We start from the raw sequence: 23,039 nt of genomic DNA, 5'->3' as shown, positions 1-23,039 counted from the left end.
TCCATATGATCCTCTCTTCTGCAACCTCCTCTCTCTCACCGTGTCCTCCATCACAACATCTATGAACCTCCTCTTTGGTCTTCCTCTGGTCCTCTTTCTGGTAGCTCCAACCTCAGCATCCATTGACCAACATTATCACTGCTCCTCTTCTTATGTCCAAACCGTCTCAATCCTTTATCTCCAACATCTACTATGGGCTGCTCCTGTTCATCCTGGTCCCTCCCAAAGAGAACCTCAACATCTTCATCTCTGCTACCTCCAGCTCTGCCTCCTGTCTCTGCATCACAGTCTCTATGAGGGTCATCATTTTTTTTTATAACCAAATGCTTATTTAAATAGAACTTTGAGCTCATGTTTGTGTGAAAAATGGCCGTGTTTTCCTGAATGATGTGTGGGTGAACCCTTGAGTGGACTCAAACATTTGATCAACTTGTTCCTGTCCATTTGCCTACAAAACTTGTGTTTTGTTTATCATGATCCAAAAAGCTTGTAATGTATATGCTTTACTTGAAAAAATAAAACTCTTCTTCTTGCTCTTTTTTTTAACATATAAAACATTCCTTTTTCATTTCTTTACTTTTCCACATTTGTTTCTTACATTTTGCAGACAAAGCTGAACTTCTGCACAACACAGGGATGATTTATTCAACTTCTAAACCTGTTTTTGTTCCTTTCTGGGTCACAGGGCTGCTGGAGCCTATCCTGGCACTTGTAGGAGAAGGCAGGGGACACCCTGGACAGGTCGCCAGTCTGACGCAGGGGCCACAATCAAACACCCATGCACACATGTAACCAAATACCCTATGAAACACGCTTTAAGACGGTGAGAATCCACGCAAAACAGTCTCCCATTGGTTCCCCATCCCAGACTTGAACCAGGGGTCTTCTTCAGCCCAACACAAGAATGAAACAAAAATATTTCATCTTGGTGGATAGGATGTTCAACATGTCTCATTTTATGTTTCCTATTTTCTGCATGTATGCATTGGGGGGGAAAACTATTAAGTACTATTTAAAGATAGGAATATTAGGAGGATCAATACCATAAAGAATAACATTTTGATTTGGAAATTCTATTGCTGCACAATGTTTTCCACAAAAATATAAAATGTTAGACATGTTAATGACCGACAGCAACACAATCAAAAATGTGCAATAGCATGGATGGACAGCAAGTGTTTCAAATAAAAACCCTACATCGTACATCCCAATGTTTATTACCAACTTTATCTGATTACGTTTGCTGAAAATCTCAGATAAAGACCACAGACCTACTGAATTTGGAACACATGAAAACAGTTTTTAGCCAAACTACTTTGTGATTTCATTTGTTTATTCAAAGGAACATTCTGGCAGTTCAGTCTCACAGAGAAATGTCGATGTGGTTAATGACAGTTCCGGCATGTGCGGCTTTCTACAGCAGAAACATGGCCGACAGCCACACACACACAAACACACAGACACACACGTGAACCAGAGGCAGTTGGTGAAGTTGTGTTAAAGTGCTGGCTGTGGCTCAGGGCTGCATGCGGATGGCTCCGTCCAGCCGGATGACCTCTCCGTTGATCATGGGGTTCTCGGCTATCGACGTCACCAAGTGGGCGAACTCTGCGGGGTCTCCCAGGCGTGACGGGAAGGGCACCTGGCGGGCGAGGAAGGAGCGCACCTTCTCTGGAAGACTGGCGAGGAGAGGAGTGGAGAACAGTCCTGCAGACAGAATTTATGGATACCTCCGTCAGTTTGCATCTCATCCAAAAGTCTTTTCTTCATTCTTTCTTTATAAAAGATAATGGATCATTTGGTACAGATTTGTTAGCTGATGTAACATTAAGCTCATTTAAAAGGTGCCATCATTGAAAGTCCAGTTTATATCCAACCGACAGACTCACTCACACTTCATTTCCCTCCAGTTTGATGAACCGAATAAAGCCTTTAGGTTCAACATGACTCAGTAGACCTGAACCATGAGGCCACTTCTTTTTTTGATTAATACACAGGACAACCAACATTTTAAAATCATATGATCTGCTACAAAGAGGAAATGAAAGTTCAATATTTAAAAAAAATAAAAAGCAGCCAATGTTAAATAAGAAAATCCATTCACAAACTCTGGAAAACAACAGTATCAGAAATTTAAAAGAACGTCTGGATTCCTGAAAGTAAATGTTGCTTCAAAACGATTCACAACAGCATAAAGGAAACCTAATTTAAAGCTTCAAAAAGACCTTTCACAAAACGTTATGCCCATTTTAATTCTACTAAAAATCACTGCGTTTCACAAACTGCAATGCAATCATTCTACAGAATGAACAAATGTTTAGAGAAAATGCATCCGTCTTGACTGTCACCATGCAGAGAATTGCTGATTTTCCAGCTTCATGCGGCAGAACGAGCATTTCCCATTTCTTCTCCTCTACAAGGAGGAGATCATTTTTCCTCCTTTAGCTCATTTCTGAGTTCCAATCTTTAGCTTGTTCATCTTTTTTGCAGAGATCTGCTGAAAGCAATGGTTCCATGTGCTGAGCTGTGCGATACTAAATAACAACAAAACCACACGTTTTAGGAAGTGACTTGAATGAGTGTCGTAAGCATTTCATCTTTTAAAGAGCTTAAGTCGTGGCTCCTGTCTGTGATTTTAACAGGACACTCTTTCTGCAGGACGGCTCCTAACTTCTCCTTCGGTCTGGAGATCTCACTAGAGATCTGGAGTAAAGGGGCGGAGTCATGTGATTGCACAACTGTTCTGTTGGGAATAGGCCCAAAATGACCAGAAGGACGATGAGAAGTCGTCTGAAAATACAAAACAGGATCTTCAAGCTGATCTGCAGACAACCAAAACCACTGGAACCTTTTTTCACAGAACAGACATGAGAAAGCAGGAGTGCAGGTTTCCTAAGGAACATCTGAAGGACTCAGAGAAGATCAGGTCCGCTTATTTGGCATCAATACTATGTTTGAAGGAGAAAGGCGTTTTTCTGCTCAAGGGGCTGAACGGGGGCTGAACGGGGGCTGAACAGAGGCGCAGTGGTTAGCGTTCTGGCCTCTGGCTGGTGTCTTTCTGTATGCAGTCTGCCTGTTCTCCTCATGCATGTGTGGGTTTTCTCTGGCCACTCTGCCTTCCTCCTACAGTCTCACAGCCTGCTTCATAGGTTATTTAGTGTCTCTACACCGTCCCTATAAATCCATGTGAGTGTGTGAGCCCGTGACAGACCGGTGACCTGTGTACTGCTCTGTCACCCAACAGTAGCTGGGTTTCCTCCAGCAGCCCTGTGACCCTGAAATAGTCAGCAGGTTCTGATGATGGATGGATGCAGTGGGTCAGCTGCACCACAGTAATGGAGTCACCAAAGATTCACCAAATGTTGAGTTAAAACTTTCTTTCAAGATTTCCCACAGAAAATCCAGGGAGGGGGCTGAAGGTTTGATCTCAGTCACAAAAAAAAACAAATTACTGCAAAGACGATAACAAAACTTGAACATGTGAGCAAAATTTTTTGATACGTTTGACTTTAGAAAGTCAGCAAAAGGTTTTCCACCAAGTAGAAAGTCCTGTTTAGAGAAATAGTGGCATATTTGACTCATTTGTTGTAAGAATGGGTATTACTATTAATTTTAATTTTTTGATCTGCTAGATTCAATTTGATTCAATTCCATTTTGAATTTAAACAGTTTACACATTTAGACATATTTGTATAGAAGTACATTCATAATTAAAGATATTCATATTAATCTGATACAGTTCACATACTGTAAAAGTTATTAGTGAAATAATAAATCAATGAGATCATTTACACCAGACAGTATTACATGCGTTCTCAAACAGAGAAGCTCCAACAAAAATAAATAAATAAATAAATTACAAGAATAACCGTTCCGCCTCTCCTGGAGGGCGTTTCTGTTTGGCCACTAGGTGGAGCTGGTGCTATAGCATTACACTTTATTCCAGAAGATTTGAGCTACAATTACTGTGCTTTAGACCAAAAAAATAGTAAGTTAAAAAATGTTTCCTTAACAGAGTTTGGGAAATTCCTGCCTGTGAGTCCATAAAGCTTCTCTTTTATTCAGAGATGTATGTTTAGGTCAAACGAACGTTAGCATTAGCCGCCCTATGGGAAATTCCATTATCTGTTAGTATCAAGCTAGTGGGTTTTAGCTTCACTGCTGTTATTGTTAGAACTACACAGTAGATGTATCAGAGTATATCAGTAATGTGCCATGAAAACTGTCTAGCAGTTTCACAGTTGAACACCACGATTGTTTCAAAGCTCGATCTCACCGAATCTCACGAGAGGAGTGTTAGATCACCGGAAAATTGATCTGTTAAGTTTAGATCGATTCAGATCGATTAATCGATTTTATCAACCCAGCCCTAATTAGTGTGTAAACTGATGTTTTCCATGCAGGTTTCAGGGTTTTTCTGTTGCTGTTCTGTGTCTAAATGTTGAAATAAATTTAATATTAAAATATTACACTTGTTTCTTTTTATCAATAGATAAAAATACACAATCACCAAAAGCTAAAAGAGGTTTTAATGTCAAGTGTTTTTTAACCAATTCAAGGCTTTTGCAGATAGACTTAATCATTTTAAATCTCTGTACTCCTCCTGGTGCTGCAGCTACAGCCTCATACAGACATCTAAACAGATTGTTGTATGAAATAAATGCATCTTTAAATCTGGTTGTTCACGTTCTGGACTGTTTTTCAAGTTTTTCATGTATTGCTTCACATTTTTTGCAGTAAATTATCTTAAAATATCAATTCTGTTTTTTGTTTTAAACAATTGATTCATGTGAATACCCAACAGTGTTTGTTTGGAGTTCATTAAAATGAAAGTGAGTACTGGTAGTTGTTTCCCAGCCACATAGAACAGGTTCAGGTTTGAGCACTAACCAGGTGCAATTGTAACAACTCTGATGCCCATAGGTGCCAGATCTCGAGCTATGGGAAGCGTCATTCCCACGATGCCGCCTTTTGATGCAGAATACGCTGCTTGTCCCACCTGAAAGAGAAACCGAGAAATGAAGCAGCTTATCTGAAAGAAGGCTGAACTTTAAAGCGTTGGTTCTGTGAATGTACCTGTCCGTCAAAAGCTGCCACGCTAGCAGTGTTGACGATGCAGCCTCTGTGTCCGTCTGCGTCCGGCTGGTTCTTCCCCATCTCCCCCACAGCCAGGCGGATCACGTTAAAGGTTCCTGCTATGTTCACCTGTCAGGACAGACGCAGAGCAGCGTGAGGCGTGATCTGAAACCCACATGTCTGTGTTTCCTTTTTCTGCTCGGCTCACGTTGATAACACGCTGGAAGTCCTCCAGACTGTGAGGGACGTCCTTCTTGAAATTGTATGTTTTGACCGCCACGGCGATGCCAGCACAGTTAACTGCAAGGTCCAACTTCCCGAACTTCTCTTTGGCCAGAGACACGGCTGATCGCACGTCTGCTTCTGACGTGACCTGGAAAAGGCAAACCATTCATGTCTTTAAAGGGTTCCAATTTTTAGGCACAATGGAGCCAAAGTTAGAACCAACATTAAACCTATGACTGCCCTCTAGTGGACGGAGAGGACATTACAGCAGAGACTTTTTTTCTTTTCTTTTTTCTGTCATGTAACCCTTGTGCTGTCCTAGGCACTTTAACATTGGGGGGTGGGTCATCTGGACCCCAGAAGACAGTGCTCTGAACCTTTTTTCTTCAATGATTTGTGATCTTCACTGGTGTCCATGGATTACATGAAATCTTTCCACCTTTATCCACCTTTGTCATGGTAGGGAGAACACGTCAATGTAAGGGTGGGGTCATCTAAGATAGCACAAGGGTTAAGCACAAATCTCTAATTTTTTTCTTTATGTTTACTAAAATATTGAATTTAGATTTCCTTAAAACAAACAGACATTGAAGAAGGGAGTTCCAGCTTTTCAGCTTATCATAGGATAGCAGAAGGGTTAAACATTATGAACTTTAGCTTTAATTTTGAATAAATGTGTGCTGCAGTTACACTGAACTGCTATTTTCTTACTATGTCAATTTACAGCCAATCTGCCAGATCTGACATATGGAAGAGTTTAAAATGCAAATTATGTTGAACTGTTTGTTCACACTAAAACTAAAGTGACAGACAGACCTGAACAAAAAGTAACATTTCCTAATGAGAGCATGTCAACCAACAGAACATGTTGTGACCGGATCTCAGAGGAAGACTCACGTCTGTCGGAGCGAAGGCACAGCGCTCCCCCAGGCTGGCCGCCACGGCCTCCCCATCAGAGGAAGGAAGGTCCACGATGACGGCAGACGCCCCGCTCTGCACCAGGCGCTCCACTGTGGCCCGACCCAAACCAGAGGCGCCGCCCGTAACCAGGCCAACCATGCCCTACCAAACACAGACAGACTTCAATTCTTCAATGGGATGAGTCAAGGGAGAGAACTGAGCAACTCTTTTTAAATGTCTGTACCTTCCACCATTTGAGAACGGACGTTTAAAAAATTAATTTGTATTTAAATCAAATGTGTTTAATAACAAGTAGAAAAAAATTAACATTAATAAATTAAAAAAGATCGAGTATTTTGGCAGTGATGCCCAGAAACGCTGACTTTTTAAAGCCCAAAGATATTGGTTTTTGATCAAAAATACATATTTGTTCAATGGGGAAAAAAGTATATTAGACACAGATCCTGCAGGTTGTCCCACTTAAACAGATGAGAGGTTTGTAATGTTTATCATAGATGCACTTCAACTGTGAGACAGAGTGGAAAAAAGAAAACTCACTGAATCTCATCAAATTGTTTTTGAGGAATGTTTGTATAAAAGCTGCAGGAAATGTGTATTTAGTCATTAAAAAATCCTCTCCATACTTTGCAATGTAACCCTGGTTTAACGACTGAGTCCAAATGTTTCCAGTAAGTCTTCACCAGGAATACTAACACCGCAGGTGCTACTTTGGTCCTTTCTCCCATCCGGATCTTCTCAAGAGCTGGGATGTTTTGCAGATGCTGCTGGAGGTCATAGACTTTGAACTCCCTCCATGGTTTCTCTATTAGACTCAGGACTGACTAGGCCACTCCAGAACATTAAAATACTATTATGTAACCCCTGGTTTTCCGGGTGATGCGTTTGGGATCATATGGTGAAAGATTCATCCTCAATCCTCTTTTTATATTTTACATTCTGTCTCTAACAGGTAAAGTGTTTGTGTGGTGAACATTACAGACGTTTCTCAGCCTTTTAAGTGGGACAAGTGTTTTGTTTTTGCCCCACTGTAAATAAAAGAATACTGATCTGTATTTGTCTTTTAAAAATAATAGTAACAATAATAATAATTACAGAATCAGGCAAAAGCAACATCAGAAAATCAACAAATCGTTATTGTTATATGTTTGTTTTTGGATTGATACATAGTAAACACAATCTTATCTTTATTTGCATTTTTCGCCCTTTGACGTAGATAATCCTATTCCCATTTGTAAAGGGCTTAAAGTCTTTAGGGAGACAATTATTTACTCGAACTGCATCATCATTATCATGTTAACACAAAATGTCATAAAATTATGTAAATGGTGTACAGAAGTCCATAAAGTCTTTTTTTTTTACTTGGGTAAGCATTAATAATGGAGAAGTCATTAGATTTAAATCAAACCCTCAGCTTTGTCGACCTTTTGAACGACCTCTGTTCTGCAGAGTCCAGCTATGAGGTTCATCACTGAGCTTCATGTTAGCTTCCCTGTCTGTCTGTCGAACTTCTGGACTCCACAGAAAACAAGATGGCGAATGGAAATAAATGCTTCAAACTAACAAACTAGTCCGCGTTAGGCTTAAATCTTCATTTCATTGCCCTGAAATGTGTTCATGTAAATGACGCCACGAGAAAAGAGAAGCAAATCTGTGGCTCTTTCTTACCTTCACACACCGAATGTTCGCCATGTTTGCTGTCCCGAGAGGTGACGTCACACCGAAGATCGTATATGTGAAAGATCCGTTCTTTGTCTACCATTTGCTAACTTGTCTTTTTTTTTTACCACATGTCCCCTGCTGTCATTATTTTGTGTTAAACATTAAAATCATTGTCATTGCTTTGTTTTGGATGAACTGGTCAATATGTTCTTTAAATGTGTTAATCCTCAAAGTTTTTTCTTTAATCCGTTCTTAAAGAAAACCAGTTCCACCTGAGTGATTGTGGTTACTTTGCAGTCAGACCCTTTAACCCAAATCAATGTATGCAAAATACACGATTTTTGTACTTTATGTTTATTGAAAAGTTGAAAAAAAACATCGACTGCCAACAAAGACATTAAATATTTAAAAAAAAAATCAAAATAAAATGTTATACTAATACTACTAAGACAGTACAAAATGGACGGAATTAATAAATTGTGTTAAAATTGCAAGGCTATTTAAAAATAAACGTATAATCAGTGTGAGAGCTCTTAGATTTTCCATCTTTGTGCCAGAAAAACCTCTGCCCTAGAACTTCCACTTGAACCAATCAGTGATTAGCTTTTAAGGACACGCCCCTCCCTATAAAAACGCATCATCCAATTAAAACTGTTTTGAGAGGTCAAATGAGGAGACCAACCGAAGCCTCCTTGATTTAAACTGCGATAAACCATTTTTTTAAAGCATTGAACGGTTTCCTAACAAATACACACATTTTCAAGATACATTCCCTCATTTTATTGTCATTTTTGAAGCAAAATATAAGTGTATCTATAAAATCTTATATTTCGTTTTAAGTTTCTTTAAAAAAAAAAGTTGCATCAGTCTGTCACTATGTTCTCTTTGTCCTTGGAAGTCCTAAAATGCTACTATAAATAAAACGTCCTTTTGTTATAGTGAAAAAGCAGGATGGTACAAGCAGGCTTATTTTTTTACTTTTCAAAACAAAAATTTAAATATAAATTCTAAATACTATTTGGCATGTGAATCTGCAATTTAAGCTTTGCAATTCTTATGAGTTTTATTGTTTCACAGCACAATACTGTCTTTGAAAAAAAGCTTTGCTTAAAAAAAAATAAAACCAGTAATGCATAAATATGTTATTAAAATACACAGCATTTTACCTCTAAAAGCTGGGAGAGAAAATCTCAGACATTTTTCAAGAAAATAAGGAGACATCAGTGATGGTTACTCAGTTTTATTCCTAAATATACAATATCCCACACCCAACCAACTACTTCTTTTTTTCAAACACATCTTCTCTAGCTCACACAAACGTTCTTTGTCGTTTCTTTTTTAAAAACTTGTAACTGTCAATTTTAAAGCTCAAAATGGACAAGCAGGTTGTTTTTGTCTGAACAGAACCTATTAAACGTTTACAGAACAAATAGGTCATTCATTGGAAAAAAAAAGGGCACGCGTAACAACAGCAAACTTAAGAGTAGGAAAATAAATCCCCAAAAACTAATTTCCAGTTGATGTAATCAGGAAGTAGAATGTAAGTCATCTGCATTCTTGTAGAAGGTGGAGATTTGGTGGCCTTGAGAAAGACAGTAGGCTGTATAGTTATCTCCCAGATCTGGTGTGATCCTAAAACTATACAAACTACTACCTCATCCCAAAGCTCCCATTTTTTCCCCTACATCTCAATGAGATCTTGACATCATCCAGCTTCTTGTTGATTCTGTGTCTGATCATGACACATCTGTCATGGAGAAACAACAACAGAACAAATCCGGTTTCCATCAGCCTAACGATCATAAACTCCTCTTCGCAGAAGCCACTTGTCCTTGAAGAAGGGTCAAATCCATGGCATGGAACTGCGGGTCTGACACGGAACATTGTGGATCGACTTCATGAAAAGCAAACAGCCATCAGGAGACCTGCTAGCGTTTTTCTTCCTTCTTCTTCAGCTGGGTGAAAATAGCAGCAGGCTAATAATACGGACACTGCCCGATGGTATGGAGCTGTAGAACGACGATTACCCGGTCAAAGAGACGAAGTCAGTTTAGGAAAAACAGAAAATTGTGTTAAAAATCGAAATTAAGCTAGCAACAAGCTAACGAACCGAGTATCCCTGGTGTTAGCTAACTAAACCAGCCCCGTTAGCTGACAGTTAGCTGGAATTGGCGGTTCTCGACCTCCTCTGACCAGCAGCTGTCGCGGTCTTAGCGGTCGAACTGCCAGGCAAAATCCTTTTGGTTTTTCTTGAATTCTGCGGTCCGTTCGGTAGTCAAAACCCAGAACGGCTCGCCACAAACCTCCGTGTTGCCCAGGCGGCTCCCGTATCATCTTCGCCATTTTTCCAAGCGGAGTGGGTTTGTGGCGGCTGATGCCTGACCGCTGTTGGGAGGAGCAAGTATCGCGAGATTCAGAAGCCCGCCCGGCCGACTTCTAGTGCCCCCTTTAAAAACCATTACTACAGTAAAATTATAGTCCTATGAATAATCTTAATACATTTTTTTTACTACAGAATTAATTAACATCGGTACCATATCAATGAATCAGTGCAAAGAATTTGTATTTATTTATTGTATATTCAAAATATTAATTTGTATTTTAATGTCAGAATTACAGAAAAACAGGCTACCTTTGAGTTATATTATGAATTATTACTTTTATTATAGATGAGAGGATTTCACTGCCTAAAAAGTTTTACTTTATATGGACTAAACCATACAAGATAATTGTACTAATTTATACTAAATAAAATTTGGTGTAGAAACCTAAAAGATTCAACTTCCGTTTTTCATTAACATGGTAAATGGAGTTTTAAATATTTTGTCCGTGCTTAGTTTGCAGTTGTAATGCAATTTGTCACAGCCGCATACAAGAGCTCTCCAGGCAGACTGGTCTTTGGCTAGTTCTTCCAGCTGTCCCCATATTGAAATGTTCGGGATCTGAAGTTGACCAATCAAGACACTGGACACCATAAATACTTTTTTTTACTAAAAGAATAAATTTTATTTCAGCACTGTAAGTCGTTTCCCAACCAGTACAAACATGACTGCCATCTTTGTCTCTTTCTGGACCTTTTCTCCCCTCCTTCTGTGAGATCAGACCACCAACAGCCAGACAAATTTAAAATAAAATAAAAAAAAAATCCAAAGAAAAAAAAAAACCATCTTTCTTTTCTCACCTTTCTTCAAGCCGTCTGGTGCTTTCATAATTCTAACGATGACAAATTATACCAACCATAATTATAACAGCAATAATGAGGATGATGATTATATTTCTATAACAATTATATTATGGATACATTTTAACCTTGTTTTTTTGTTGTTTTTTTTTATGTTTTTTGCTGCACAGGTAAGTTTTAGGTTCTTTTTCGTCAGGACACATTCTGCTGAGGATTGACCGAGAATCAATGGGACTCAGCCATCGGGGCGAGGGGAGTGGAGGTGTTGGTGTACAGAAACTTTAGGGGGGGTGGCAGTGTAGAGACGGACAAACAGTTATTCCAAAAAAGAAGAAACTGCAGTGAAATGCACAGATCTGACAGATCAGGGCAGGTGCAGCTCCTCTCAATGACTCTATCCAACTTCCTGCTTAACAGACAATAATACTGTTTCTACGACACGTCACCGTACACGTTTATCCTGGGACTCGGCTCTATGAACTGAATTTAAGACTTCTCCTAATTGTAACAATAAGGTGCTTTAGAATTTGTTATACGTTGAACGTAGCTGAACATCTGGTGTAAAGACTCAGATTTACATTCTACTAATAAATGTACCGGTCACTCAATTTATGTGAGGGTCTCAAAAAACGTGAAGTTCCTACTAAGAAATGTTTTCTTAAGTTAGTCTTCTTTTAACAACTATTCAAGTTGTTTGATTTTTTTTCCAATTAGCAAATAAACATCAAATTTTCTTCTGACTCCATGCAGATTTTCCAGCAGGCAGGCAAAGTTCAGCCTCTGCTGTTCACTCAACCGAACTGATTCCAGGGAGAAAAAGGGTTTGAACACAGTAACTACAAGACAGATTGGGGCGTAGAAACTTCTGTAACTACAGAGCGGTGCAATTCCGGAGTCAAAAAGTGTACTACATTTGCTTAGAACAGCCCACCATATCTTGATTCCATCAGAAGAACTCGGAGACGTGGATTTGCCCACAATGCCAGAACACAAACGGGTTCCTAGTTTCATCCACAGAACTGAATACTTGCTGACTTTCCTAATCTGCATCTCCACAACCACCACTGTATGAAAATGCAATCATCTCACAGACATGTCAGTTAAACTACATGTGCTGTCATTTCATATTTATACCATATATACCGGTAATCATAATTCTGAGAGACAAAAGTTACTTGAGGGGGGAACTGTCAAGTGAGTCACAGGCAAAGGACTATGGGAAATGGATGTTAGGTGTACTTTGGTTGTCAGGTTTTAACACGAGATGTTTTGATGCTTTGTGCGAGGGCGCAGAGTTCAGATTCATTCAAAAAAGAAAAGAGAAATCGTATTCCGGGGACATCATGTGAATCAAACATAGTGCAGACGACGATTTTCAATTCAATAAATGGGCAATATTTACCTACATACAGAAGAAACGGTGAAGTGGTCTAAAGATGCCATACTGAATACAGGTAAGGAGAATGGCAATCATTACAGATCAAATCTCTAGGTTGGCTAAGCGTATTTCAGTACTAACTGAAGCAATGGTAGAAGATTAAAAGATGTAATAACATTAAAATAGTAAGAAAAACACATTTGCACATTTGATTAAGAGTTTAGATTTTTTTCAGATTTTTTTTCCATTCTGGCTAGATACATACAGAAACTGATTATCAACGTTAATATAACCTTTAACTGTTAGTTGGGTTGATTAGGGGGTGGGGCATCCCAAAGAGAAAAAACGGCCAATAGAAACGATCCTAACGGGCTAACAGAGCGGCAGAGCAGGAAGTGGGGGGAAAGAGAAAAAAAAACGGAAATAAGAGGGGCGCCGGGAAGGGTTTGTGTGTGCGTGTTGTGTTTGTCTTTCTGTGTCTCGTGTGCATGTATGCTTTTACTGAGCATCAGTGGGTGTGTGTGAATAGATGCATGTGCTCTGCAGGGAACTATGGGGGTGGTTTGAGGGCATAGAGAAGCTAGTGAGTAGAGGGGGGGTCGTTAGGATAACAAGCATAAAAATCACTGATCAAATACCTAATGAACTAAAAACAGACGAGGACAAAAGAGGGACACTACATCATGTCGTGTTGACTTTTTTTTTTCCATACTAGCTACTGTGTAACTTAGGATTTAACACATAAGTATGTGAGTCAATACCAGTGTGCTGTGTGTATATGTGTGTGTGCGCGTGAGTGTTTGGCAGGCTCCATGCCCGCCTGAACCCCAAACCGTGTCATTTTAATCCATGCATGTGAGCGTGGGATTTCTTGAGTCAGTGTGACGTTGTTACCAAAATGATCTGAGACGAAACCGACGGCAACTCCACTGAACTCGAACTGCACAAAAACCACTTCAGCACAAAAGCAGGGAGAATGCTGCTGGTAACAAATGCATCTGTCTTTCATGTGTGTGTGAGAATGAGTGTTTGTGTTCTGTTGTGTGTGTGCTTCAACTGTTATCTGGCGAGCGAATCGAGAGAGGGCATCGTCTACCAGATTACACTCCGGATCGCTGCAGATAAGCTATCTCCAAACGATGTACTGTCGCGTACACTTTAACTGCATTAATGTCGGTAGAAATCAGTTGTGTATGACTCCTAGATAACATTTCGGCCAGTTGAGCTTTTATTCTCTAGTCTAGTCTTGGTGTCTTTGTGTTTTACAGTCTTGTATTAAGCCTCGGTGTGGTTATCTACTCTTTACCTAGAACACCTAAAGCGCTTGAACGGGTTACTCCCTACCAAAAACGGATGACAGGTCTAAACCTTGTATCTCATTCAATGTTGATGTAAGAGACGGCGAAGTGGCTCAGTCTCGCAGAGACGGGAGCAGATCTTCAATCCCAGCCAGGTCATCTGTAAATGGTCACATTTTCTAAACTGAGGGGGTGTCTGACGTGACTACTCTAACACACACAGAGTCGGGTTTTGTTTTTCCTTCAAAACTGTTAACTTTGAGAGAGAAATTTTCCCGTGTCAATTTCGTGGCACACGATAGATCGCAAGTCAACGTCGTGAGAAAATAAGGTGCTTCTAACTTGCCATTTTTTCAGCATTTCTTAGTAAATCTTGAGAGACGGCAATGTTCATGGTGAGCATCTCTCAGGTAATATCTGTCGGTCTATTGCGTCTATAGCTGCAGCGGTGCTACCAGCTATCGGTGGGAAGCGTTTACTTCTGTTTGTCAGATGAAACCTACGTTGTGGGAGGGGTTAGGGGGGACTGTAATTCTCTACAAACATAAGTGCTCTGATAAAACATTTCCATATCTTAGAAGTCTAAGGTTTGGAGCGGCACGCTTGGGTCCGCTGTACGGCCTCCACTCCCTTGTCATGTGACTGGCGGTGCAGCCCACAGAGTCGTGTTGAGGCAAGATCTTGGGCTCTCAGTGTCGGGCTACGGTAATGACAACAGATGTTCAGTCACCAGAGTGGTGAGGCTTGGGTGCCACACCCTTTTTCCAGGACTTGCTGTCTTAGGAGGTGAGCCTTAACAATGTACACTTTGGAAAAGAAAAAAAAACTTTTAGAAATCTGAAATGATTCCTATGAGTCTTTGACTTGTCTTTGCTCAAGGATCCTTTGAGCTTCATTGAGAAGTCTTGTCTGAATGCATGAGGTCGCTTCAAGGGGAGTGCTGCCTGGCAGCAGTCACCCTGACCTCATCATCCGTCTCCCTTTTCATTGGGCAGCATTATTAGTCTGTTTTTTTTTTTTTGGCCTAAAGTCAAAAAGGTGCCTCAGAGTTTGCCATTTTTGAATAATTCTTTCTCAACTGGTAGAGGACTGTCCAGTGTGGTTGAACTTTTTTTAAAAACAAAGTGCTTCTATTATTTTGAAAACCACTCTGTTCACATTCTGACGTCTCTCAAATAGATCTCTACCTTTAAATGTATTTCTACATACCTTAAGAAAATTTACTCAGGCGCAGGGGACACCCCTGTCAGGCTGTCGATTCAGCGGTATAGGGGCTTTCTCTGATTCATTATTTTTTAAATACAACAATAAGTGCTTCTGCTGGGTTAATACAATCAAAGCTTTGGGACAAAAGGGGAGGGGACAATCTTGCATACTTTAGGGCTTAAGGTGCATAAATTCGTGGGGTCTCTTAGAGCAAATAAACACTAGGCTATGCTACATAGGTCAAAATCTGAGAGCACATTCTCATTGTGATGGTTCCGCAGTGCTCCAGTGATTAGGTTATCAACCAACCTATTGGGGGGGGGGGATTGTTTCCAGCACACATGCTGACACCGTTCATGCAGCAGCTGTGCCTAAAATTGCTCACAAACTAACGTTCAAAACATACCCGCATGCCCGGAGTCAAACTCTGAGCAGCTCCTCGCAAGACAAACAACTCACAAGATGGCAACAAATCACATCAATGCACAACTACCATGTACAGCGACCAGGCTTAGCAGCTATGACCTTGGAAACCACATCCTAAAAGTCACTGTAATCACAAGCGTCACGTCAGTGTGCAGAGATTCAAACCATGGGACCATCATAAAACGCTAAATAAGAACTGTACAGTTTCTCCTGTTAAACAGGAAAAGAGGGGCCTTGTTTCATTGGTGGGTCGTGATGGGGACACAGCTTTTAGCTGGTTTTGCTCTGAGTGGAAGGGAGTGAAATACAGGATCTTTTTGAGGGGTGGGGGCGCTTGCGAACTCGTGGAGAAGACCTTTCTTCATTAAACAATGTAAAACCACATGAGAAAAATAAAAGGGAGCAACGGCTAGGTGCTTCGGTCCATCACATGGAGCAGCTCGGAGCCGAGGGGGGGGCCCTCGGCTCACTTCCTGCTCCATGTGATGACGGGGCACAGCTAGCAGACAGGGCTACGAAAACAGGGAAAGGCAGTCGAACACAGATAACTTTCTGAGAGTAGCGCATCCTAGCAAGGACGCTGTCACTCTTCCTTCTGTAGCGCTTCATCTGACGGGCAGTCGTCAAGGCAACAGGGGGCCTCCACTTCCACCCCCTCTGATTGGTTGTCTCTGCTGGCTAAGGCACACTGGATTGGCTGGACCAGAGAGGCCAGCTCCAAGGGCTGGCCAATGGCGGAGGCTGCTGAGCTGCCATTCAGCTGTTGAGTCTCAGTCTCTGGTGTAGAGCCTTCCTCCTCTGAGGGCTTTGGGGGACTGCTGGATGGGGGGGGTGATGACTTTTAAGACAGAAAGGACAGCGTTAACAGAGAGAAAAGAAAGCATTTGGGAATATTTGGCACGTGCCTTTGAAGCCATACCTGTGTTCTGTTGGCAGCTGGTTTCTTCCCTCCCTTTAATTTAGCTGGAGTCTCTTTACCCCTCCTGAGAAAAGCAAGAACAAAGACGTTTCAGAGAGCTTACCCACTACTAAACTCACTGCATTACTGAAAGAATAGCAGCCATGAAGCAACATGATGATGTAGTGAAAGTCCATTGAAGATCTGGCAGGTCAGACCTGCACCGCGTACAGAACTACTCCTTCATGAACTTGAATGAGTTGTTCAGTCCCAGTTAGTCCAGCTCTTTTCTCAATTTGTTAGAAAGAACATGCTTTAAATTTCACTCTTTCATTTTAAAGATCCCCTCCAATGAAAATGGTGTTTTTAACATGTTCTTGTATTTTCTCATGCTGGAGGACATGTATAAAATAATTTAAGATTAAAACTGCGTTTCTGAGCATTTCTATATTCAAATGGGGATAAATGAGAGCAGATGCAAAAATGCAGTTTGAAAAAGCTCTCTGTTGTGACGCAGCAGCAGCTCCACTCCATTCTGATACATTCAAGTGACAATGAGCAAATGGATCAATTAACGTCCAAGTTTTCCTCATCTGAGCTGGCATCTGGATCAAAACTGTATGGCTCGATTGCGCCGACATTGCTCGCCATAATGAGGAATGATGGGATATTCCGCCCACAACACAGAGGCAAATATCTGATGAACTACTGCTAAGTTGCACCAACTTTGTCCTAGAAACAGACTCAGGTTTTTTCATTTAATCTGAAACGGCATAATCATAATTAAAAGGCCACTGGGAACGCTTTTACTAAGAAAAGATGACTGGAGTGGAATTTGAAGTCATTACACTACGTTATAATTAGAATATTGGATTCAAACCGGGCTCCACGGTGGCGCAGTGGTTAGCGCTCTTGCCTCACAGCAAGAAGGCCCCTGGTTCAAGTCCCGGCTGGGGGACATGAAAAACACAACATCAACAGGGGACCTTTCCGTGTGGAGTTTGCATGTTCTCCCCGTGCATGCGTGGGTTTTCTCCGGGATCTCCGGCTTCCTCCCACCGTCCAAAAACATGCTTCGTAGGTTGATTGGCAACTCTAAATTGTCCAATAAGTGTGAGTGTGAGAGTGAATGGATGGGTGGTTGAAGATATTCTACCCTGCGACAAACTGGCGACCAGTCCAGGGCATCCCTTGCCTACGCCCAAGTGGCCGGGATAGGCTCCGGCAACCCCGTGACCCCGAAAGGGAATAAACGGTCAAGAAGATGAATGAAAAGGATTCAAACCGATGTTTCTTTTAAATGTGGGGATAGGCGTTTTACAAAAGAACAGTTGGGGTTTTCCTTTATAAGTATAATTATTGTATTTTAAACACTTATTGTGTATCCTGTTTTTCAAATGACTGACACACATTTATCTAGCGACAACTTAATTATAATTTCCTAGTTTTTGTGACAAGTAAATAATGCTATTTTATGTAGTTTTGTGTATTATATATTATCCAAATAAACCAGCTGGGATTTGACCTCAATTATAGGTGTGTTTTGTTTTTTATGGAAAATATTTAAGGGTTTTTTTTTTCTTCAAAAAATGAGACATGCAGTCATGAGCACAAAAAATTGAGGGTGAAATAAGGCAGGTGTATGTGGCAGTGAAACACGTAAAACCCAGAAACCAACTGTAGGGCTAAGAGATGAAGATCTGTGATCCTCGGAACACTTTTTCTACAACTGATCCAGCTCAGAAGTTGTTTTTTTTTGTTTAATTTGTGCAAAAACCTTAAAGAACAACGGATAATCTGCTTACTCACCCCTTTCCTGCTCCCACAGACACTACCTGCATGTTGAAACCCCCTCTCCCACGAAATGGTTTGTTCCCAGCCCACTGGCCAACCACCATGCCAGCTATCTCCAGTTTCCCTCCCTGAGGAGGGATGGACTGAATGCCTGAGGGGAGGGGAAGAGACTGTCAGTTTGCTAAAGGGCAACAAAAGGTGCAATTCCTCTTCACTTTTAAGCAGCAGACTGTAACCCCAGTGTTCGTCCTCAAGGAACTGCCAGGCCCCTTTTTGTGGTTTTTGTTGAGGAGCCCAGCTAAGCGTATCACTGTTCTCTGATATGAAAGAAACTTGTAGACTTTTGGCTCATCAAAACTAGGTAAACATTTTTTTCTATCAAAAAAATTAAATTTTTTGTCAAAAGGCAAACAAATTTGCAAAGAAACACTGTCGACTAGGGGTGTAGGGAAAAACTGATTTGGCGATATATTGTGACATTTCATTTGGCGATACTTGTATTGATTTAAAATGCTGTCAAGACGATATTTATTATTTATGAGCGTCCTTCAGCGGCTGTTGGCATCACCCCCCACTGAGCCTCTTTGAGCAGCTCTACACCACACAAAACAACTACAAGATCTCACAAGAACAAGCTTGTGTAAAATGTTCCGTCAGCCTTGCAGTTTTTGTTGCTATAAGAAATGCACTACAGTGATCCCTTGCTTTTCACGGTTTCGCTACTTCACGGATTTGGATTGTGCATTGTGTTCTGCATTCTGATTGGCTAAAAAGTCACTCAGCGAGTAGCTCAAGAATGGGACCCTTTGATGAGCCGTTCATTACAGTTCTCCAACATAATCGATGGGGGCATGTCGGTGTATAAGGATCTTTAGCAAAGAAGAAAAAAGAGCGACAACAACTGCCTATCACTATGTTCCTCTCCCGAACAAACACACCTGCAGCTGCACCGCGGGCTTCAAAAGGAAAAAACGCTGCAGAGGATGCAGCGGCTCAGTATGAAGAGCAGTGAAAAAGAAGACCGGAGTCACTATCTGTCCCACTGTACTTTTTTATTTTTTTCATAATCATTTTAAATTTTCTTCCGTTTAATCCACTCGGGTCGCGGTGGGCGGGGCTAATCTCCGCAATTTAAAGCCTTCTGTTCTTATCGATGATTGAAATTATTATTTGACAGCACACTACAGAAGTTATTTGTTGAAAAAACGTTTCTAAAGTACTTTTATTTGTTTAAAAAACAATTGATTTAGCCTGTTAAATGGTTTGTTCTTTCTTTTCAATGTATAATAGTGTATTTCATTGTATAATAATTGTAAAAAAAATAAAGGTTTCTACTTCACGGGTTTTGCTTATCACGGGTTCTATTTGGAACGTAACCCCCGCGATAATCAAGGGATCACTGTACTTAGTTTTTACTTGGATGGGCACCGAACCGAAACTCTGCGCCATGTTGCAGCCAGGATCATATAAAAACACAGTTTGCGGTGCTTTGTAGCGGTCTCAGATAAGAACAAGCGAAGCAGGGAAGCAGTGCAGCACCAGCCAAAATGCTGTCAGAACCTCACAGCAATAGATTCTAGTTCAGTGACCTGGTGGATCAGAGTGATGTGGACAACGCTGTAAGAAAAAGGCCAACGTCTTGGCGATGAGCGGTGAAATCCGCGTTTACTTTTCTTTGTAAAGCACCGTTCAGGCTTTAAAAATACTGGAGAAGCTACATTAAGCAATGTTGAAATCAACATGCACTTTATTTCCTCAATCAAACCTTTAGAACCTTATTGGTTAAGGCATTCATTCAATTTTTTTCTTTTTTACATAAAATATTTTTGCTGTGTCAGACAATGTTGACTGTTCCATTAAGGAACATGTATTTGTTTGGGTAAAAGCAACTTGTATATGAGATACAGTTGCAGTGCTTAACATTGTAATCATTAAATAAAATACATTTTACCATTTTATTACAAAGAAAGGCGTATTAATATTCAGGTAGAGCTTTTTTCTAAGTCATACTCCATAAAAATATAGTGTATCGCCACTCTTGCCAATGCACCCCTACTGTCGACTGACATAAACCTCCCCCAATAAAAGATCAAATCTAAATGATTTGGGGGGAAAAAACAGAGTTTGCAGCAACATTCACATCTGACCACCACCATGTCTCTCTGTGAAGAGGCTGAATAAAATCATTTACAGCATTTTTAATACGAGCAGCAGGTGGACTGACAGCACGTCTGTACCTGGGAAAGCGCGGGCTCTGTGCTGCGCAGGGTGATGCGGATGATGCGGGTGATGGTGAGGGGGCATTCCGCCCATAGGGCGGGGTGGGTAGAGAGGGGGCAGGGGATAGAAAGGGGGTACCATGGCTGGGGGGAGGAAGGCAGGAGGTGGAAGGGGAGGGGGAGGGGGAGGAGGGCGGGACAGGTTGATGCCCTCCAGGATTGCCTGGCGCATCTTCTCCACCTTTGACACGAGCTCCTCCTGCAGAACAGAACAGGGTCAGCTGAGGACAAAAACGCATCACAAACACTCTTTACATCACATCTGTGCCGACTCTGAGGTTAAAGCAAACATCTGGAGCTTCACCTGAACCACACAGCACAGTAAGACACTTCTTTAATAGGGTTAAGTAAGCGTAACGTTTCTTTCAGCCTTTCTCCTCCTTTTTTGACTGTGTCAGCTTCCATCCGTCACACCAATAGCTGCGCCCCCCACTGGCACATGGACTGCTTCATACCTGCCCCTCGCACATGTCCAGCAGGGCGGCCCGGTCTCGGGCGGCCCGGGCCAGTTTGCTCTGGAATAGCTTGCCGTCAAAGAAACCCCAGGGGCAGCAGTGTTCCCATGGCAACGGCTGCCCGCAGACATCATTGATGAACAACGCTGTGTCAACACCGGCCATGAAAAGAGCAGCCAGCTGAACGCCGCGGGCATCCACCTTCTCAACCTTAAAGGAAACGCACACACATCCAAAAGGTCCGAATTCAAACAGACAGGAATAAATAATAACAAGCATTATTGTTTATGGGTTTACTTAAAGACAAGCTGGGCTTTAAAAACATACATGCTCAACAAATCTTCACATACAAAACCAACAGTTTGTATTATAATGTGTGTTTTAACAGAATTAAGACACGTGTTACAGCTTCTTTGTAATTGAATAGTTTCAACACAGTTCAAATCTAGAGAACTACTGAAAACCATCATTTGAAGGTTGATTAAGGACAATTCTGACAACAAAAATCTCCTATAAAAAACATTAAACCAGCAAAAAAAAGCTCAGTAAAAAAATGTTTTCAGTTTTTGATAGATTGACAGAAAATGACCAAAAGTGAGATCAAATAAGGACTCCATTGTAAACTTAATGGTCTCCAAAAGATTCCTTTTAAGGAGCTTAACTAGCTCTTTGACATCTAACAAGTCATCCAACCTCACGGATGCCTTGCTACAGTTTCTGTCTGTTCTGAAAGTCAACACCACTACTTTAAACGATCAAGCCAAAGAAAAAAGTGGCAGATATTAAAGCAAAGGCATTTTCACCAAAGTGAAGGGAAGTCTCACCTTGAGCTCCTGCAGCTGGTCGGGCTCATAGAGCTGACTGGAAACAGCTTGGGCTAAGAAGGCATCGAGCTCGTGTCTCTGCAGAATCCTTCCTCCAGGCCACTGCATCATGTACCTGACGGGGAGGGGACAGCGTCAGCTCCAACAGGACAAACGATGACAGGTTTGTGCATCACATTATAGCTCATAAAGCCTGACAGGAGAGCAGCAAAGGTGTGAGAGCAACAGTACTAAAGCCAAACCGAAATTCAATGTTTAAAATTTAAAAAAGTAGAGGGTCCAAATCCTTGCCTGATCTGATCAGACATGCGGCCTGACAATTTAATCGGCTAAAACCTTTAGTTGCCACTAGAAAGGGATTTGCTATTTTCGACTTTCCGAGAAAGCCCCGCAGAGGAAACAAAACACCAAGGATTCAGTTCTTCAGCCTGTAAACTCCTGTTCAGAGCCAACAACAAGGACAACATGTATAATTAAGGCCTGCAAGACCGCTGTCATTATTGGGCCGTTTTGCGCTCTGCACCATTTAAATAAGTAGAATAGAATAAAAGCTATTGCGAAATTTACTAAATATTTAGTCTTATAATCCACTCAATGCTTTTAGTGAAAGTTTTTTTTTTGAGAGGAAACAACATTCTCTTTGCTGATCACAGTCAGCAGTAAGTTTAAGTTACCAAATAAAAACCATCAGCACCAACAAAACCAGAGCGTGACGTTTCCATCATCAAGTACTGTACACCGGACTGACAGAAGCAGGAAAAAACCTCTTAGAACTAGTTACCATTATTAAATGCAGAGCAGCTTCACTTATTAACTGCTCATAACCACATTTAAGACCAGCATCCTCTCACAAGACTTGTCTGCCCTAATCCAGACATAATTCCTGCCAATTTACAGATTCACTAATTAGATTAGATTAATCCAAAAGCATTCAACCATAGAAGAAGTGGATGACAGATGGTAACATCTAGTTAGAAATGTGTTCAATAATCTGAACTAAATAAGATACACATTTACTTTTAAAGGGCCTATTTCATGCTTTTTAAGCGCTTTTAAGAGCTTTTTACGTGTTTTATAATATTCATTCCTATAAACAACCCCGAAGTGGTATTTTGATCCGTTAACACATCTCTGAGTATTCCTCTAAAAACCTGCTCTCTGACCACAGCCCCTGCCAAACCACAAAATTAAGTGGGTTCTAGCATTCATATGCATGAGAGAGAGGAACCGCCCCTTCCAGGAAGAGTCTGTGCTGCCAGCCCCACCCCAGGGTAACACACAAACCCTTTCTACGCTGAGCTAGCGGTGATCGGCTAAATGATTTTGTAAGGCTCCACAACACGCCCGTAGATCTTTGCAAACGTTTGGATGTGTTTTTTTTCGCGGGAAACACGCAGACACGCTGCTGGGGCTGGCTCT

At 41.1% G+C, this 23,039-nt stretch overlaps 2 protein-coding genes and 1 long non-coding RNA gene across 3 annotated transcripts in view; 1 reads left to right on the top strand and 2 right to left on the bottom strand.

Moving 5' to 3' along the window:
* Window positions 1–1,312: 1,312 nt before the first annotated feature.
* hsd17b10 (hydroxysteroid 17-beta dehydrogenase 10) lies at window positions 1,313–7,988 on the bottom strand. Its single transcript, XM_004071024.4, has 6 exons — window positions 7,888–7,988; window positions 6,199–6,363; window positions 5,285–5,449; window positions 5,077–5,205; window positions 4,891–4,999; window positions 1,313–1,707 (listed from the first exon to the last, which is right to left on the bottom strand). The coding sequence occupies exons 1-6, from the start codon at window positions 7,909–7,911 to the stop codon at window positions 1,517–1,519; spliced, it is 783 nt and encodes a 260-aa protein (XP_004071072.1). The 5' UTR covers window positions 7,912–7,988; the 3' UTR covers window positions 1,313–1,516.
* LOC110015393 lies at window positions 1,714–4,466 on the top strand. The gene is made up of 2 exons (XR_002290587.1): window positions 1,714–2,584; window positions 2,659–4,466. It is a non-coding gene; the product is annotated as an uncharacterized LOC110015393 (long non-coding RNA).
* Window positions 7,989–10,859: 2,871 nt separating the features above from the next.
* fam120c (family with sequence similarity 120C) overlaps window positions 10,860–23,039 on the bottom strand; it is a 29,052-nt gene continuing 16,872 nt past the window's right edge. The window contains exons 12-17 of the mRNA XM_023956934.1: window positions 21,621–21,735; window positions 20,797–21,006; window positions 20,300–20,540; window positions 18,078–18,213; window positions 16,290–16,353; window positions 10,860–16,208 (exon numbers count right to left, since the gene is read on the bottom strand). Of these exons, the coding sequence (XP_023812702.1) occupies window positions 15,954–16,208; window positions 16,290–16,353; window positions 18,078–18,213; window positions 20,300–20,540; window positions 20,797–21,006; window positions 21,621–21,735 (1,021 nt within the window). The 3' untranslated portion in view covers window positions 10,860–15,953. The remainder of the gene's footprint in view (window positions 16,209–16,289; window positions 16,354–18,077; window positions 18,214–20,299; window positions 20,541–20,796; window positions 21,007–21,620; window positions 21,736–23,039) is intronic.

The sequence above is a fragment of the Oryzias latipes genome, chromosome 7 (genome assembly GCF_002234675.1).
Source record: "Oryzias latipes chromosome 7, ASM223467v1".
Lineage (NCBI taxonomy): Eukaryota > Metazoa > Chordata > Actinopteri > Beloniformes > Adrianichthyidae > Oryzias > Oryzias latipes.
The sequence above is the reverse complement of the archived record's forward strand: the minus strand, read 5'-3'. Positions and strand labels throughout refer to the sequence as shown.